Here is a 17,449-nt window from a genome sequence, read left to right on the forward strand (position 1 = left end):
AGTTGACCTTTGTATCGCTGGCGAACACAACCGATGCATTGTCAGTGCTCATTGATCCCTTGGTAGCCTGCTCTGGCTTGTTCATAAAATGCTGCACTCTATTCTGTACTATGTGCAATGCTCATTTTACTGGGAAATAAAATAAGATTACATTCTCTTCGTGCTGTTCAGGAGCCAGATTCTTATATAAACGCTTACGTAAAATATGGAGGTATTTCAGTATTCATGAAGATTTCTGGGGGAATCCTGTCAACACCAGGAGGGAAACGACTTCAAATTCCTGAGAGCGACTTCTTTTTGGCAAGTTCAACTGGTTTAATGTATACCAGAGTTAAATTATTGAACCCATTTCCCCCCTCACATGATGACACAAGTGTGGCCAATTAAGAAACATTCTTCCTGCATAGTCTTGCATCGGTCTTGGTCACTTTCAACAAGTAGACATTTGTCACTAATTAACCAAATGTGCTGTTTATTTGTGCATCACCTTGTTTTCAAGACAATCATATTGAACCGAATAATGTAATTTCATCAATGCAAATGATGTATTTAAGGATCATGATCCAGTTTGGCCATTTCCTTTTAGAATAAAGTATTAATATAGTTTCTAAAAAATAGACGCTGTATATGCTACACAATGGGCAAATGTATTCTGCCATTTCTTGATTCAAAGAACAGCTTGGCACATTGTTGATTCTTAAATATGTTAGCTATTATAAGTGCAATAAACACTGACCACATAGTTACTAATGCGACTAAATTTGTTTTGTTCTAAATCAACTGAAATGCGGAACGTGTCTGTGCCTCTACTTTTCTTGGGTGAGTGTTCATATTATGTGACAGCAGGAGGGCAGGCAACATGTTGACATAGCTTCTGTGACTGAACTCTGACCTCTGTGCTTGTTTGCTTTAAAAAAAATAATTTAAAATAATATGTTCTAGTTTTGTTTTCGGCAGATAGATGGGTGGAATGTGATTTGTCACGCAATGTGAAATTCACAAGAGGCATGGACGATGGTATTTGCATGCCTTACAAATCAGTTTAGTATTTCTCAGCAACTCTGTCAACTCTTGAATGTTTTAGCCATAATCCATTGCGTGGCCTTCCTCCATCAGAAACACACGTAGCCTGAAGTGAACCAGTGAACAGCTCTGTGTACAAAACTTCTTGAGAATCTTGTCAGTGTAAGCCTACATCATGTTGTGACACAGCCATTCAGTCTTCACATTTTCAGTTTTAGGCAAGTAAAATATCATTTTAAAAAATAGAATTGCTTATGATATAGCTTGTTGGCATGAACAGTGTTCAGTGTATGCTTTTTGTAAGTTCCAAGCAGGTATTAGCCTCTCTCTCCTCTGAGTCTTTGCTGTATCAATGAACACAAAAATATTTGCATTTACTGTCAACAAATTTGTAGAAAAAACAGTAAATTAGGGTAATGAATTTCTCCCATAAATCAGGGTAATGAATCTCCACAACAGCTAAAGACACTGCTGAAAAAAATGGACATGGCTAAGGTTTTTTAATTAATGCTAATACCGTAAAATATTCTCTACAAAAATAAAAATGTACAGTGGGTGAGACTTTGAGAGTTGCAACCACTTTGATTGTTCAAGGTTCAACTGTATTGAATGAGAATCAACTCTGTACTTTTAAGTAAAATAATTTGTAGTGCTCACTTATCTCAGCTACTTAGACAGAACATACTGTAAAAGTACAATCACATTGCTTAATCCTAAAAGTGTAATCAGTCACACAGCTCAAAGGCATTCAATCTTACAGAATGGATAGTAAAATGAGGAACAGGACAAACCCCCACTCATTTCCCAGGTTTGAGGGAGTCACTCAGCTGAATAGTAAAGTCAGAGGACCTGCTCTCGGAAACAAAACCAGGAGAGGTGTTCTGGCTTACTCATTTTGCTTACAGTGTGCCTTTCTTTGTTTCAGAGACCCTTGGAGAAGCCAGATGGCCTGGATGTCTCGGACCAGAGTAAAGAGCACCCTCAGCATCTGTGTGAAAAGTGCAAAGTCCTGGGCTACTACTGCCGCCGCGTGCAATAATCCCAAAGAAGATGGTGGGGCGGCCATTTTCTTCAGCTCTTTACTGGCTTATTCACAAGGGCTCTTTCTTTAAGAAGTGAACCGTGCCAAATTTTATATACATACAGCTTAATCGCTAAAGGCCTTCGAACACCAATGCCACCTGATACATTTTACCTGTGTATGTGTGTAATTGAATTTGTTTTTTTTAATCATTTTTTATAATTAACATTAATCATAATAGTAATGATGTCACTGACGGTATTGCTACCCATATCCATTGCAATAGATTACCTCACCGCGGTGTCTGTTGGCCATTGTCATCACTTCCCAGTGGTGTCTGTTGTTTACAGAGGTCTTTTCTAACCCTCCTGAGTGACACACGTAGATGCGCTCAGCGGTTTCACATCGTTTAGGTTTCTTAATTTAACGAGGCTCTTCACGTCGTGTGCTGTTCATTGGGGCAGCAGCACATCTAACTGTGAATTAATTTAGGGATTATGAAGAGTTCATCCCTGGCTTGTATGTTGCCTGTGTATTTATTACTGGAGAGCCACCAGGATTTGGTTGTGGGCTATCATTCGTTTTGTATTGTGTATTTGTACTGATTTTAAGTGGGACATACATGTATGTATACACCTTTCATAGTGATTCCATTGGTATTTAGAAACTACTGTAGATGAAATAGCTTTGAATTAAAAAAAAAAGCGTTAGCAAACTAGACAATATATTTTATCAATGTATCTGGTGGTCCCTGAGCTAGATTGCGTACTTAAATTATGTAGACATTGGCTCAAGAAATATTAATTGTACATGACAGACAACTGTGCAATACCATAACATACACTCAGTGAGCACTTTATTAGGTTTTTATTAGACTTATTTTGTAGATTCTTTGGTCTTCTGCTGCGGTAGCCTATTCACTTAAGAGGTTTGACATGGTGTGTGTTCAGAGATGCACTTCTCCATACCACTGTTGTAATGTGTGGTTATTTGTGTTACTGTCGCCTTCCTGTTAGTTTTGACCAGTCTGGCCCTTCTCCTCTGAGCTCTCTCATGAAGTTTTTTCCTGCAGTACTGCAGCTCACTGGATGTTTTTTGTTTTTTTGCACGATTCTCTGCAAACTCTAGAGACTGTTGTGCGTGAAAATCCCAGGAGCAGTTTCTGACATACTCAATCCTCCCTTGTCTGGCACCAATAATCATTCCACGGCCAAAGTCACTTAGATCACATTTCTTCCCCATTCTGACATTTGGTCTAGAAAACAGCTGAACCTCTTGACTATGTCTGCATGCTTTTATGCATTTAGAGGCTGCCAGATGATTGGCTGATTAAATATTTGCATTAACAAGCTGGTGTATAGGTCTACCTAATAAAGTGCTCAGTGGGTGTATTTTAAAATGATACATGGCGCAGAATTGTGGGATTTAAAGTTTTATTTGAGCATTGTGCAAGCTCACACTTTCTTTTAGAGATGAGCAGCAGCTCACTGCTAATCCGGAGAAACCTACAACAGAACAGACTGGAGATCTGTGCGATTTGACCCCATCTCCATGTGTTTACGTTGAATAGTAACATGAGCAAAGGATAAGAAATATGTTTGTATGGGTTTCATCTCCTCCCTTGCATGATTAATGTGCAAACCTTAGGGTTCTGAAAAAGTATAATTTACACAGCTTGCGAATTGATTTGTTTGTCTACTCATATTTCCTGGAATTTTGATCCTACACTTAGCTGTAGTTTGCCCACAGGGACAATTAGCTCTGCCATCTCTGAATTTATTTTTGTAGATATGTGATTGGACACCTACAATAGAGTATCTTTCACCGCTTCAAACTGGTTATTTTACATTTACATGTTTACTGTATGCTCACTCAGGTCAGCTGCACTGTTGAAATGGTAAATGATCAGGTAGATTCTTTTATTTTATGGTATTTAGACTTCAAAATGTCTCACTTAAAGTTGAGCTGATAGCCTACTTGGTATTATTTAAACATCTGACATTTAACATTTAATGTATGACATTTCCCATGCTCAGAACTATTTAATTCACATATTGCAAAGGATTTTTGAAAGATCTTGTGCCTTGTCCACAACTCTACTAGTATTACATAGCATTGGTCTAAGTACTACATCACTGTTCAGCTTTTTTTAATCACATTTAGAAAGTGGAAAGTTCTCTACTATCACCCTACTGCAAAGTAACATAATTATATTACCCTATCAGACTGTAGTAATTGGCGGTTGGCGATTTAAATGCACTGTTTGGCAGGAAAGATACTGTACAGATGTCTGATAGTGATACAGTGTTAAATTGTAGTGAGCTACATTTCAGGTTGTGGGTGTCAAATATGTGGATATACATATATTGTCCATGTTTGTAGTTGTCCTTAGCCCTTTACATTGTTAGATATAGCCTACATAGAGCTCTGTTGGTGTTGACAGACAATAATAAGCAGGAAAATGAGGAATGAGATACCTTTGGTGCAATCTATGGAATTACAACTATCTATTTTACTGCGTTTTCAGAGGGATCGGGATTATTTTGATTCAAATGTAGCTTTCATTGGAGCCGCTTGCTCACTTAAATTAATGTTGTATCTGGCACGAAATAGATTAGAATTTTGTATTTGCCTTATTAATGACACGTTTTACTTTAAATTTTACTTATGATATTTTTAAACAAATGATCAGTGAACTGAAATGGTAATTATAATCTTAGTGAACTGCAAATAAAGTCGACTTCTGGCTTCAGATGCCAAAGCTTGCAGTAAGTCAGTTCACACAGGGTGTGCTTCAGGCTCGACGGTGGTTTCCTGACCAAATTTTTATTCTCATTCAGTGAGACCCAAGTCATACTTACTGTAGCTGTCCAAATAAAAAGAAGCACTGTACGGCCACAAAAAAACAAATATATATATTTTCTAATAGCTACATATATATATATATATATGATTTGCCATCCCTTCTCTATCTAAGCTTGGGTGGGTTGAAGAATCATATAAGACTGGATTCTCAGTTCTCATCACAGATGCCAGAGAGAAATCAAGAGAGGGAAAAGTCATTTAAAGGGATACTGATCATTGTTGTAAAAACAATTAACAGTGAAAGACGGAAAGTGATGTTATTGAAAAATGTTTATGCTTGTAGCAGGTTAAGCGGATGCAGAGGCCTAGGTTTTTTTTCTTAATTCCTTTTCAGTTTACATAACTTTCTCATCCCTCCGTGTTGTTGTTCATTCATAGTCATAACTCATTTCAGGCTTTTTAAACAAATGAGCAGAGCCAGCATATCACTTCCTTTGTCGTCTTGTCTAAGATTTCCCCTTTCATGACATTAGTGTCATCAATATATTTAGCCTCCTGCTAGACTTTAAAAGGGATTGAGACACAGTTTTAGATTCAACATGCAAAAGGGGGCATGTTTATTTGTAAACTAAGGCTTATTTTCCAATTGCAATGCACTTTGTCATTAACTTTAACAAATACATTTTGACAAGTGTGTTCTTTCTGTAACTTTCTGTAAAAATTTTTATTTATTTCAGTAACCACCAAACTCGCAGTGTACTGTACACATCAAAAACAAATCTTGTTTAAAGTTGTTATTCCACTCTAAGGATAACATCTCCAAGCATTTTGATTTAACAGAGGCTGAGAGACATTAAAATTGAGAAATATATAGCTTTATATTTTATATGAACCTCGAGGGACTTTCTGTGCCTCTCAGATAAATGTGTAATTTCACCATTTATTATAGAGTACATAAGCTGTGTAATGTGCATACCTAAAGCAAAAGATGTACCTAATACATTTTTCTATTTAGACTTTTTTTCCAATAGCTACATAATATATTGAATGAATATGTAAGCAGTATATAAGGGTAACTAAACTTGAAATACTTAAAGTGGAACTTTTAGAATATTTTAGGCATTATCCGTGCTATTTTGTAATACCAATTTTTTACCAATTGTTTCTCTTTCGATTTGAAATGTCCAATCATAATATTTGGCCTTTTCTTCTCGCTGCAACTGCCTCTAACATTGGGTGCAGACAAGCACTCCACTAAAGTGTGTTTCAACAGCTGCCTCTTTTCACCCCACAGTCCATTACGATGTGAAATTTGGAGTCCGGCAACTCGGTGTGGTGTGCACTTCGCCCCTGCTCGCTGAGGCCATTATATTCACTCACGAGAGGGACCAGCCGCAGTGTGCCTAGGGCTAACCTGCCCTCAAACTGCTCCCTGTTTGGGGACACTATGGCCAGTTATGTGGGGCTGCTGACCACGGTCGCGAGTGGCATAGTCAGGGTTCAATGGCGGACCTTGGGGTCCATCCCTACACAGTGAACGCAGTGTCTGCATGCAGAATGAGCCACCTGCCTCCTCATACTGCCACATTTTCACTCAATCACTGCTCTGTCCTTCTATGGGGCTGGCAGAGATTCAAGCCGACCAGTCAAACAGGCAGAGCTGAGAATAGTGTGTATAGGCTGCAAAGGCTTGTCTTTCATGAACTGCTTATTAGTTAAAATAAACTATTCTGTAGGCAGCGGGTTAAAACAGAACAGCTGAAAACAATTAGCCATTATCCTTGGCATCGTACAGATGGGAAAACAATACAATTAGCCCAAACCTCGTCAGGGCTGACGTTTAAACCAGCTAATAATTTCATTCACACCATTACTGAAAGAAAAAAAAATTCTTCTGGAAAAAACAATCAGCATGGTTGTCATGGAAATAAAGACATGCTATTCAAAGCCAACACTAAACACGCTCATTCCCGTTTCTAGCTATTGCATCTACTTAAATGTGCAATCTTTGTTTTGGAAACAATCTATTTCTAACACTCATGGACAGCATGGAAAACACATCAGTTTTATCAGCCAAATAAGATTTTTTGTGGATTGGTGTTGTTTTAAATAATAAGGCCTGCTTGCAGTGTTACTTTTTGAATGTGTCTCTAATGTGAACTTGTGGAATGTGAAATTCTCATTGCAAAGAGGGTTCCAAAAATGACGTCAAATGAATGTTATGACCACCATGGGATAGGGAAGGGCTATAAAGTGAAATTATTATGCAACTAAAGTAATTTAGCCTGTTTCTTGAATTTTCTGCAATGCTGTTGTAAACAGGTAGACGTACTGCATACAGATTACACACACCATTTGCATTAACAGGAAACATTCAGACCATGAACAGCTCTGCTTTACTTGTCCCTACGGGGCTTTTGAAAAGTTCTTAAATATAATGAAAAACCTCTCCTGAACCGTTTTCCACAGTTGGACCAAGTCTTGCCACTGACTTTGTTCTTATATGATTTATGTGAACACAAGACATAGACTGGCTCATATCTACGAGAGTGATGAAAACATATATTTTAAAGTTATTTTTGTGCAAATACACACCTTTTAAAGGTGTCTTTTTTTTTGTCCTGTCCTTTCCTTTAAACAAGAAACCGTCCAAATGTCATGTGACTACCACCCCCTTTAAGGGACTGTGATGAAATTGTGCAAAAGCTGGCTCCCTGCAAGTAATAAAGCAGCCTTCAACATATGGACTCAGGACTTTTTTCAGTCCACAAAATAAAGACATCCCTATACCTAATATACTGTAATTAGTGGAATAAAATGCCACTCTGCGAGCCATTGATAATGTCTGGGAGAAAATTCTATGAGTAAGCCAATGTGCCCTGGATGAATTTCATAAAGGGCCAAAAGCCACAATACAAACTCACCTTTTCAGTGTACATTACAAGCTTGCTGTCCCATTTTCCTTGAGATACAGATACTTGACTTTTGCTGTTCTTTTGAGTGTTGAGTATTTCCTACATAATTGTGATGTATGTATTTTGGAAAAATAAATAGATGTTAACATCGTTAGATCAATTGCTAGCCGTACAAGACTTCGACCCTGTCAGAGATCTTTGCAATTACTATTTTGTGTATATATTTGAAGGCCGTCATTTTAAGATTTATATCTGTTGTTTTTAATTGTTAAAATTGCAATATCTGAGCTTTTTTTTTGTTATAAGGGCCTATATCTTTGAAATATAAACAAAGCTGGGAGTTTTTCTTTAATGTTTTACAATCTGAGGTTATATCCTGCAAAATATATTTAAGGAAGAATTTTTACATAACGTTTGTTTGTATAAAATATGCAACAAAACTACACTAAGAAGGAAATATTGATGTCTACAAAGATTATTATATTAAGGTTGGTACATAATTCTTAAATACCCTTGCTCTCGTAAAAGCCATTTTTGTTTGTTTTATGGATGAAAATATTATCAGTATTATCTAACCAGTTACTATATTATTCAAGTACTGAATGTGCTTATCAAATTATATATATGTGTATTTTGGAAAGTATGCTATCATTTTTAAGATTAGTATTACAGTATTGTTGTGTTGATGTTAACATTGCTAACATAAGTACTGGTGTAAAGTTTATCTTTATGCAAGTTTATAAAATGAAGAATAAATTATAAAGCAATACCCTAATTGTATCCTAAGCTACAGAACAGGATTTTTACCAAGACTAGCACTCAGCACTGTTTTCATGCCAGAAACTGTGAGTTCTAGTTTGCAATAGGAATACATACTAGTGCAAATCCTTTGTCTGTATTGTATGGAAATGTAGAACACAGGATTTCCAATAAGCAAAACATGAGACAGTCATTATATATGTTGCATGTGCATGTACTCACTGAGATTATTTTAAAGAAATACTTATTTTATTATTTTACTTATACTGTATATGTGTAACATTAGTTCATTCAAGTAGATACATATGCTATGTTATCAAAGTGTACATTACTAACTGTACTACCATACTCAATACATTGGTCATGTATGTTAAAGTAGATCATTTGTTGTAATACTGAGTCTATGTAGTCTCTTGGATGTAGCCTACAGTTAGTCAGGATGATCATAAACTGCTTTGTGATCAATTAGTAACCAGTATTTAATTGTCTTAGTTCCTTTAACTTTTGTAAAGACAAAGTTGACTAATGCTAAATGGAAATGGTCAAGACACAGAGGGGCTGGCAAAGAAAATGTATTTCTGAGAATGTGCAAAGATAGTAAATCTCTGTGTTAAATGTCCATAAATTGGCATTCCGGAATGTGCCTTATTTGCTTATTAGACATGAAATGTTTGCCTTTTTTAGTGCTTTTTAAGAATTTTATTGCTGAATTAAACTATTGAAACAGTATGCGTTTGTTCTCTTTTATTTGGTTGTTATGTTGATTTAGACTTCAAACACGGGAAAGTGAATCATGGAAGATTGGCACTAACCACAAGGCTGCATCATTTACAACATTATTTGATGATTTTATGAGTTTTCAGGAATGTCTGCCTCTATACTGTACATGTGTTCTTCATCAATTATTATAATATATATTATTCGATTTATATGAAACAAGGGTGATCAAACCCTAGTAAGCTGATTTTTATGTCCATGGCATTGCCAATTCAAACTACTAATTGGGTTTATATTGAGTCAGTGCAGGTAATCCTTATTCTGTATATCCAGATAAATCATGAACTATTCAATGACATATTATAGATTATAGTAATAAAACTAGCAAATGAGGCTTAAATTAACACGGAATGTGAAGGGCAGTCCACTTAACCACACAGTACAACATTACAAGTGTTCAGAAAACATCGGCATGGAAAGACGTGCTGAATTTCATGAGAAAAATACAGTCATCCTGCTGGGGCAGCCACCATTTTAAACAGGGTGCCACAGAATGTGCTTTTTCCAATAGGCCGTAGTGGTGCACAACACTACATGTGTGGTTCTGATACTTAGGCTCATTTAGACAATGCATTCAAGTGCATTAACCTGATTAATGTGAGGACCAGTGCTAGACCTGGATCTGACCGCCCCCACTATGCTATCTTTCCATGGTAAAACAAACGAGGTGTCCATGGCACGGAACAGCGTATCTTTGGCCCAAACCACATCATATTACTGTTAGAAAATGATTACACAGCACAGAATGCCAACGATATTGACTATATTAACAGTGGAATGAAATATGTTCTGAAAAGCACATCCAGGCTACTACATGTGGCTTCATTTAAACAATGCAGACCACTTTGTTCTGAAAATGTGCCCTGCGTTAACGTCGTAATGTGTCCAACTTTCCCTTTCCCAATTGGCTACTTCTTGCAAAAAAAACAATTTGTTCAAAAATGGAGAGGTTACGCAATGCACACAGTAACATTGTACTGCAAACACTTAAACTTAATTAACTTGTGTCAGGACTATCCCACAGTCTTATTCTACTTTGGGGAATGTGATGCAGAGTGAAGAAACAGCTAGAGGATACCCCCCATAAAAGATGTAAAAATGGGGAAGTGGAAAGAGATGTTTTGGCAGACAAGTTCAATACAATACAACACTGTTGGATGAAGTCTTCATTGTTTCTTTCATCCATGTGACATGGCGCACTAGCAGATGATTGTTTTGCTACCTCTTCTCTTCAATGTCCCTTTGCAGGGGCGGGACCTAGTGCCCCCCCCGCCTCATCCCCACCCCCGTTTTAGTTTCCCTGGTGGGCGGGGTCAGCACTGCACATCCGACACACCTGAAGGACCAGACCCATTTGTGTATTGTGGTTTGCTTTGTCCTGGCTGTGAATAACTTCACTCGGAAACCCATCCCCAGGGCCAGCAAAGCACCTGAGGGAACCAACAAAGCACCAGCCTGACAGAGGCTGGGAGAATATGCTGGCTGAGAGTGAATGAGTGCTATACCTGCCAGTTTCCTCACCCCTCTCCATTTTTACTATGTATGAAGGGTTTGAAGGGATCAGAACACTTGGTACAACAATTCTTCAAATATGAATGTGTCCGTCTGAGAATATAGACAGCTAAAACAAATACCTAAACCAAGAACAAAAAGGCAGTGCCATATTCACTTAGCCTTTCCCTTTTTTCTTTTTCTTTCACATAAAAAGTAACAAAGGATCTTTTGTGCAGAAAAATATAAAAGAAATCTTATCAGTCTTGACTTTTCATAATCAGAAGCAACAACTGCCAGGATAAACTGCCGTTACTGATTTTCCAAGATCACCTCACAAAACAATGTGCCAAGAAAAATGAAAGAAGAAGCAAGTTTCAAAAAAGCTGCATATGGAACAGAACAGAACTGGGAATGTACTTTCATACACCTAAACCTATGAAACCAAAGGACAACGGAAGAAAACTTTACACTTAAAACATTGGCCCATGATTACAAAGGCAGCGTTAAGCAAGAGAACGCACAGCTTGTGACTTGTGGTCTGGTGGTAAGAGTCACAGAGTTGCCAACTTTTAGGACTGTCTTTGCGTGAGATGAAATGCTCCCCTCCGAAATAAATAGTATTTTTAGCGTGAGATGAATTGCATTCTGTAAAAAATCACAATGTGATGGCGTGAGAGAGAGCCTGAAAGCGTGAGAGCTGGCAACTCTGGAGTCACTTTGTCTGGAGTGTTGACAAAGTTGCTGAATGCCAGATATCACACAATAGGATGGACAAAAGAAAAGCTTGTGCCAACAACCGCAAAAAAAGCAGAAAACAGATATGTTGGAATTAAGTAGTGGAGACGGTTCTTCAGATTTTCTCAAAATTACATTGCTTAGTATTGTATCTCCTCTTCCAACACTTATTTTCGAAAACTCCAATACCAATATATAGGCTGTATATTTAAAAGGCATTTACAGTGCTAAACTCGTGGAGTGGATGATTTAAACAACTTGACAATGGTTTAGTTCGTGAGTCATCCATCATAGAGATCTTGCCAGGAAACAGGCCTGTAGCAATCTCACATCAGTTTAATGAAACTGTGAACATAACTCAACAGAAAAAAAGAAATAATATTGGTCTTCTGATACAGGCAGCGAGGCAGAAGGCCCCCCATTTTCTTGGATTCAGGAATTAGGCCATCTTGTAATTCAGGTTTTCCAGACGGTGTGCAACCAGAATGACAAATTATGTGTACAGGTCTGGTTTGTGGTCCCAGCTGACAATATAGTGTTTATCTGAGTAATTGAAAAAAAGAAAAAATAAACATATAGAATCTGCTAATGCCGACTTGCACAGTACTATATCTTTTTATTTCTGTGGTTTTACCCTTAAAATTAATAGCTGCAATGTCACTTCACGCCACAGGATTACATTTCACCTTTAAGAAAAATTCTGCAACTGACCCTGTGGAATTAGCTTTATTTACACAAGACCTAGGCAGTGTGATAACATCACTCACTCACTGTTATGACTGGCAACAGGAGTCAAACGTGCCAGTTAAGGTCAGAGCTCTGTATTCCCCACAAACTGAAATAATTCTCCAACAGTGCCTAACAGCAGGACCCCAACCACAACCAGAAAGCCTCCAAAGAAACATTGCCAGACAAACTAACAGGCTCAGTCATGACATTAGCATAGCGATGGGCTTGGTCCATGCTCAAAACAGAGCGTCCTTTAGACACCTGTGTAGCAGCCAGCCAGCCCATGCAATGCCTACTCCCCAAACTCTCCTGGGCTAGTGTGGAGCTCCCAGTGGATTCTTTACTAGAGTAACATGTTTAGCCTGCCATTCACCTTGAGACAGCAATCTTGAAAGTATAGAAATAATGCATTTTTTAAAATTTCCATTAGTTTAATAAACATTTCTAATTTAACCATTTCCACCTTGAATGAATAATTCAAAAATTAAGTTGAGCAAACTAAGAGGAAGATTTTCTAAAAGTGATAAAACAAGGAATAAGCGACATACAGGTACATGTAAAGTTTAATTCCAGATCCAACAGTCAGTCACAAGTCAGTTTCTATGTTAATTCTGACAGGCGTTTTACAACAATATGCACGTTAAAAATTAATACTCACATTGGATGAGTAAAGAAAAGCCCTTTAGAGTGTAATAGAGAAGATTCACCTGGTTCAATCACGAGCACCCCCCCCCCCCCCCCCCGATTAAACAGCAGTGTCACATTTTCAAAAATGTCCAGCGTACCGAAGACAACTCGGATCAAGTTTGACTGAACTACATAGTAAAAGATTCCTTATTACTAGTTTCCTGATTTATGTTAAATTCACAGTTGGTGATATTCACAATTGCCAAAGCCACAATTCACTACTTGAGCTCGCCGCACTCTGTGATGGTGATCTTCTTGGAAGGGCTCCCAGACCGAGAACCGAAGGACTCCACTTTCTGGACTATGTTCATCCCTTCCTTCACATGGCCAAACACAACGTGCTTGCCATCCAGCCTGAAAGGGAAGGGCAAAACTGTTCAAAATGTCACCGACTCCCAGGAAGGTTCAACCAGCCATTTTATTTATACATACCAATCTGTCTTTGAGGTGCAGATGAAGAACTGGGACCCGTTTGTATCTGGACCCGCGTTCGCCATTGACAGCACTCCTAAAAGCAGCGAACGGATCCAATTAAACGTTAAAATAAGTCCAAAAGGTTATCATGTTACTTGTTAGCACCTAAGGAACAGATTTATTTGAAAGATCTATGGCTGGCAGTGGGAAGCAGAAGAGAAAAGCTAACAGAGCCAGCGCAGTAGGGGACATGTTTGTACAATGCAGGGGGTAAAGGTTTTAATTTGGTCCCCGCTGTGATTCCTGACACCAGCGACCGTTATTTCACCACACTATTTCACTTCTGGAGTTAGTTTTGCGCTTAAAAAAAAAAAAAAAAAAAGATGAGCAAGACTGGTACATGAAATGAGGAACAGTGTATAAACAGTATTATTTGTAAATTGTTTCCTGGTGGGTGGTTTAAACAAGTAGGTCACCATCCAAACCCTTGGCATTCGCCACATCTCCTTTGTGTCTAGTAAAATGGCGCCATCTACTGGCAGATTGAGGTCTATTTTACTGTTGCTGGAGGGAGCTTCTCATAAAAGCAGAAGATCATGGGTCATGGGTTTAGGGTTTAGGATTTTACTTGTGCTTTCGCACTGAACACCAACGGCAGGGAAGTGTTACTTCTTAGTAACAAAATCACTACCATTTTATAAATGATTCATGAAAAATGTGCACAGTCCTAAAGGGCAGAAGGGACAGTTCTTCCTCAACATAAATCTGTGCTATAATGGCACTCTAGTACAGTATGAAGTGCTGTGCAATGCAAGTAACCACTTCTGAAATGCCAAGCTGAAGTAATATAATAAAGTCTGTTGTTGGACGATATTTCATACAGTACATTTGAAATAAGTTAAAGGTCTAAAATAGGTCTCTGCATTACTATATTCCATGAAAGGACCAAATCACACCAATTTGAGTTGGCGAAAGATGTGGTTTAGAATATACACTCAGTGAGCATTTAATTAGGTACATATTGGTCTTCTGCTGTTGTAGCCTATCCACTTAGGGGATTGATGTGTTCTGCGTTCCAAGATGCTCTCCTGCATACCACTGTTGTAATGTGTGGTTACAGCCACCTTCCTGTCAGCTTTGAACAGTCTGGCCCTTTTCCTCTGGTCCCATTCTAACATTTGGTCTGAAATACAGCTGAACCTCTTGACCATGTCTGCATGCTTTTATGCATTGAGTTGTTGCCACATGATTGACAAATTATAATTATTTGCATTAACAAGCTGGTGTACAGGTCTAGCTAATAATATCATGCATCGCAGAAAATGAGTAAGTTATTTGATACTGAAATTAAATCAGTAAAAACTTAAAAATAACTTACCAGCTCCAGTATGTTTTAGTTTGAAGTTCTCATCTGGGAATCTAGGTCCATATATAGATCTTCCCCCAGTTCCATTATGATTAGTGAAGTCTCCACCCTTCAAGCCCAAAAAATATCATTTGAAGAAATCATGTCTCAGTACTGTAAGTAGCAGAGCAGTAACGCGTTCACACGGTGGCTAATTTTACAGAAGTGAAATGTCAAATGCAGCATGCACAAACTTGTTCAACTCTAGACAAATCTATTTTAATTGAACCCTCATTGCCCCAGGCACAACGCACTCAAGCTACCATACTCAAGCAAGACTGGACAACATACCTGGCACATGAAATTGGGAATCACTCTGTGGAACGTCGATCCCTTGAATCCAAAGCCGTGTTCCCCTGTGCATAGCGCCCGGAAATTCTCTATTACAATAGAACATACAGAAGCGTTTAATTACATTTCATCAACAAAAATACATTAAGAACTTCATGTGCAAATACGACAATCAGTAGATTAGACTTGGTTTACATCAACGTGTTCCCACCTGCAGTTTTTGGCACAACATCTGCATTTAGCTGAAAAAGAAGAACTTCGTTACAAAACGTTCGCAAAAAAAAGATAACTTCGTGTATTTATCACACAACAGCAGGCATGTAATCCGAATATACAAGGAAAGCACTGATAGCAACCTGAAACAAACGCCAAGCTTTTCTATAATGCAATTGTGAATTGTTAGCAATGTAGCTGGCTAACATAGCTAGCTAGTTTTTCAGTTATCACCTGTTGAAAACACGTGACATGCACGACACATTTAAGTAACTTAATATTACGAAAGACTGTCATTGAATTGGGCTCCTAGAGTGGCATGTGGCGATGCCAAACTGAAGTGACCAGGTTAATATTATCTAACGTTAGATCGGTTACCAATATAGGTCAATTAGAAAATGTTAGCAGCATTTATTTGCCAATTTCAACATGTGTGGAGCACGGCTATTATCATTGCACCCATTATACAAAACAAAAGTAACGTTTATTAGCCAGTGAACTGGTTAGTCAATTCAGATAATTAGTTCTAACCATGTGTTTCATGGACTGACTTACTCGCACGCCGCATGCTCTTGCACTTGACTTCGCGCTTTCCACTACTGTCTAGCTAATGTCACGGAAACATGGCACATGCCACTATCTGGTGTTAGGTTAGGCACCAAGTGTTTTACAGTAGAGCGACACTCTGACTTAATCTAATGATAGTCATTTTTCTTGTCGATTCATCGAATAAAAATCGATTTTGTTGCTTTTGATTACCTGGGCAAGTTATCTAAGCCAGCCGGCACAACTGACTGCATTGGTATGCTGCGACTTACTTCGAAGGTGACTCTTCCAAGAGGCGAGTTGCCTGCTGCAATATCAAAGTAGACAACTGGGTTGCTGGCAGGCGGTCCAGTGGTAAACATGCGAGCGGCAGAAAATGCCAGTGAACAGAATTTAATTTGACTTCTTATTTGCAACATAATTGTTGATGTTGATAATCCTGCTCAGACACTTGACTTGCATAAACCGCTACAGGAAGTTGAAGTACCGTAGCCAGGGGGAGGATCTCTGGCGAAGCGCCAGCGACGATACCACAGAGCGCAGCTGCTTCCGGCCAACAAGATACAAGACCCTGTGGGAAATTCCACTTATCAAGAGGGGTGAACTTGTGCAAAACTGTATTGAACAGGCTGCTGTAATGTATTTAATAATAATACTTTATTCATACCAACAAATATTTGTCTATAACGGCAGCATATTGGAATATTGTCTCTGATATGTTTTGGAAATACTGCCGCTAACAGTTATAGGGTAATATTGTTCAGCGGTCTGCACCAAGCACTAGCGGGTGACACGGCATAAATTAAAATACTTAAAATAGACATCTGCGCCCCCTAATGGAATACATGCGTACTACAAAACCTAACGGCATATACTGTAGCAGCCCATTTATGATGTGCGGTCTCTTTTGTAACTTGTAAGTTCTGTCTTCCATTTGCCAATTTTGCTTCGCAGCAGTATAGTTTTGTCACTAAACCGCGCAATTACATGGTACCCCAAACTACAAAAATATTGTGATAGGCTCATCAGTTTCAACTATCATTGCGTTTACTCAGCATATCATTGTTATCTATAGGAAATAATGCAGCTATGATCATGCTTTTAAAACTGTAACAACATACAAATAAGATGTGCTTATCTGATCGCTCTGATGTGTGGCAGAGACCAGAAATACTATTCTATAATGTTCATTTAATTGTAACTTGCATATGACTTGAGTACTAAGACAAGAGTAAAACTTGTTCATATGCTCACATCTTTCAGTTTAAATGGAAAAACCAAGTAAAAAAAACTCTTGATATTCTTGGTATTGCTCTGTCCACGTATAACAGACAGATTTATTGATTTAATATCAAATGGCACTTAATGTACAAGCTGCCATTGTAAGGGTGAATTAGTGAATTGTGAATTGTGAATTGTGAATTGTGAATTGGGGACGACATGGCTCAGGCAGTAAGAGCAGTCGTCTAGCAGTCGGAGGGTTGTCGGTTCGATCCCCCGCTGTGTCAAAGTGTCCCTGAGCAAGACACCTAACTCCCAAATGCTCCTGATGAGCTGGTCGGTGCCTTGCATGGCAGCCAATCGCCATTGGTGTGTGAGTGTGCGAGTGTGAGTGGGTGAATGAGAAGCATCAAT

At 38.3% G+C, this 17,449-nt stretch overlaps 2 protein-coding genes across 2 annotated transcripts in view; one reads left to right on the forward strand and one right to left on the reverse strand.

Moving 5' to 3' along the window:
- LOC133122984 (zinc finger CCHC domain-containing protein 24-like) overlaps window positions 1–9,252 on the forward strand; it is a 54,680-nt gene extending 45,428 nt beyond the window's left edge. Inside the window, exon 4 of the mRNA XM_061233306.1 lies at window positions 1,949–9,252. Within this exon, the coding sequence (XP_061089290.1) occupies window positions 1,949–2,062 (114 nt within the window). The 3' untranslated portion in view covers window positions 2,063–9,252. The remainder of the gene's footprint in view (window positions 1–1,948) is intronic.
- Window positions 9,253–12,803: 3,551 nt separating this feature from the next.
- Window positions 12,804–16,361, reverse strand: LOC133122132 (peptidyl-prolyl cis-trans isomerase A-like). The gene is made up of 6 exons (XM_061231873.1): window positions 16,087–16,361; window positions 15,267–15,297; window positions 15,056–15,144; window positions 14,738–14,834; window positions 13,378–13,453; window positions 12,804–13,299 (listed from the first exon to the last, which is right to left on the reverse strand). Exons 1-6 carry the CDS (start codon window positions 16,231–16,233, stop codon window positions 13,164–13,166), a joined length of 576 nt encoding a protein of 191 aa, XP_061087857.1. The 5' UTR covers window positions 16,234–16,361; the 3' UTR covers window positions 12,804–13,163.
- Window positions 16,362–17,449: the final 1,088 nt, after the last annotated feature.

The sequence above is a fragment of the Conger conger genome, chromosome 2 (assembly GCF_963514075.1).
Source record: "Conger conger chromosome 2, fConCon1.1, whole genome shotgun sequence".
NCBI classification, from domain to species: Eukaryota; Metazoa; Chordata; class Actinopteri; order Anguilliformes; family Congridae; genus Conger; species Conger conger.

What these genes read in the sequence shown, in the direction of transcription:
- LOC133122132 (XM_061231873.1), bottom strand. Translation starts at nt 16,233, where the DNA reads ATGTTGCAAATAAGAAGTCAAATTAAATTCTGTTCACTGGCATTTTCT. An exon ending in ACTAAAACATACTGGAGCTG is followed by an intron (nt 13,454 to 14,737) that starts GTAAGTTATTTT and finishes CGCTGCTTTTAG; the next exon opens with GAGTGCTGTCAATGGCGAAC. An exon ending in TGCACCTCAAAGACAGATTG is followed by an intron (nt 13,300 to 13,377) that starts GTATGTATAAAT and finishes CTTCCCTTTCAG; the next exon opens with GCTGGATGGCAAGCACGTTG.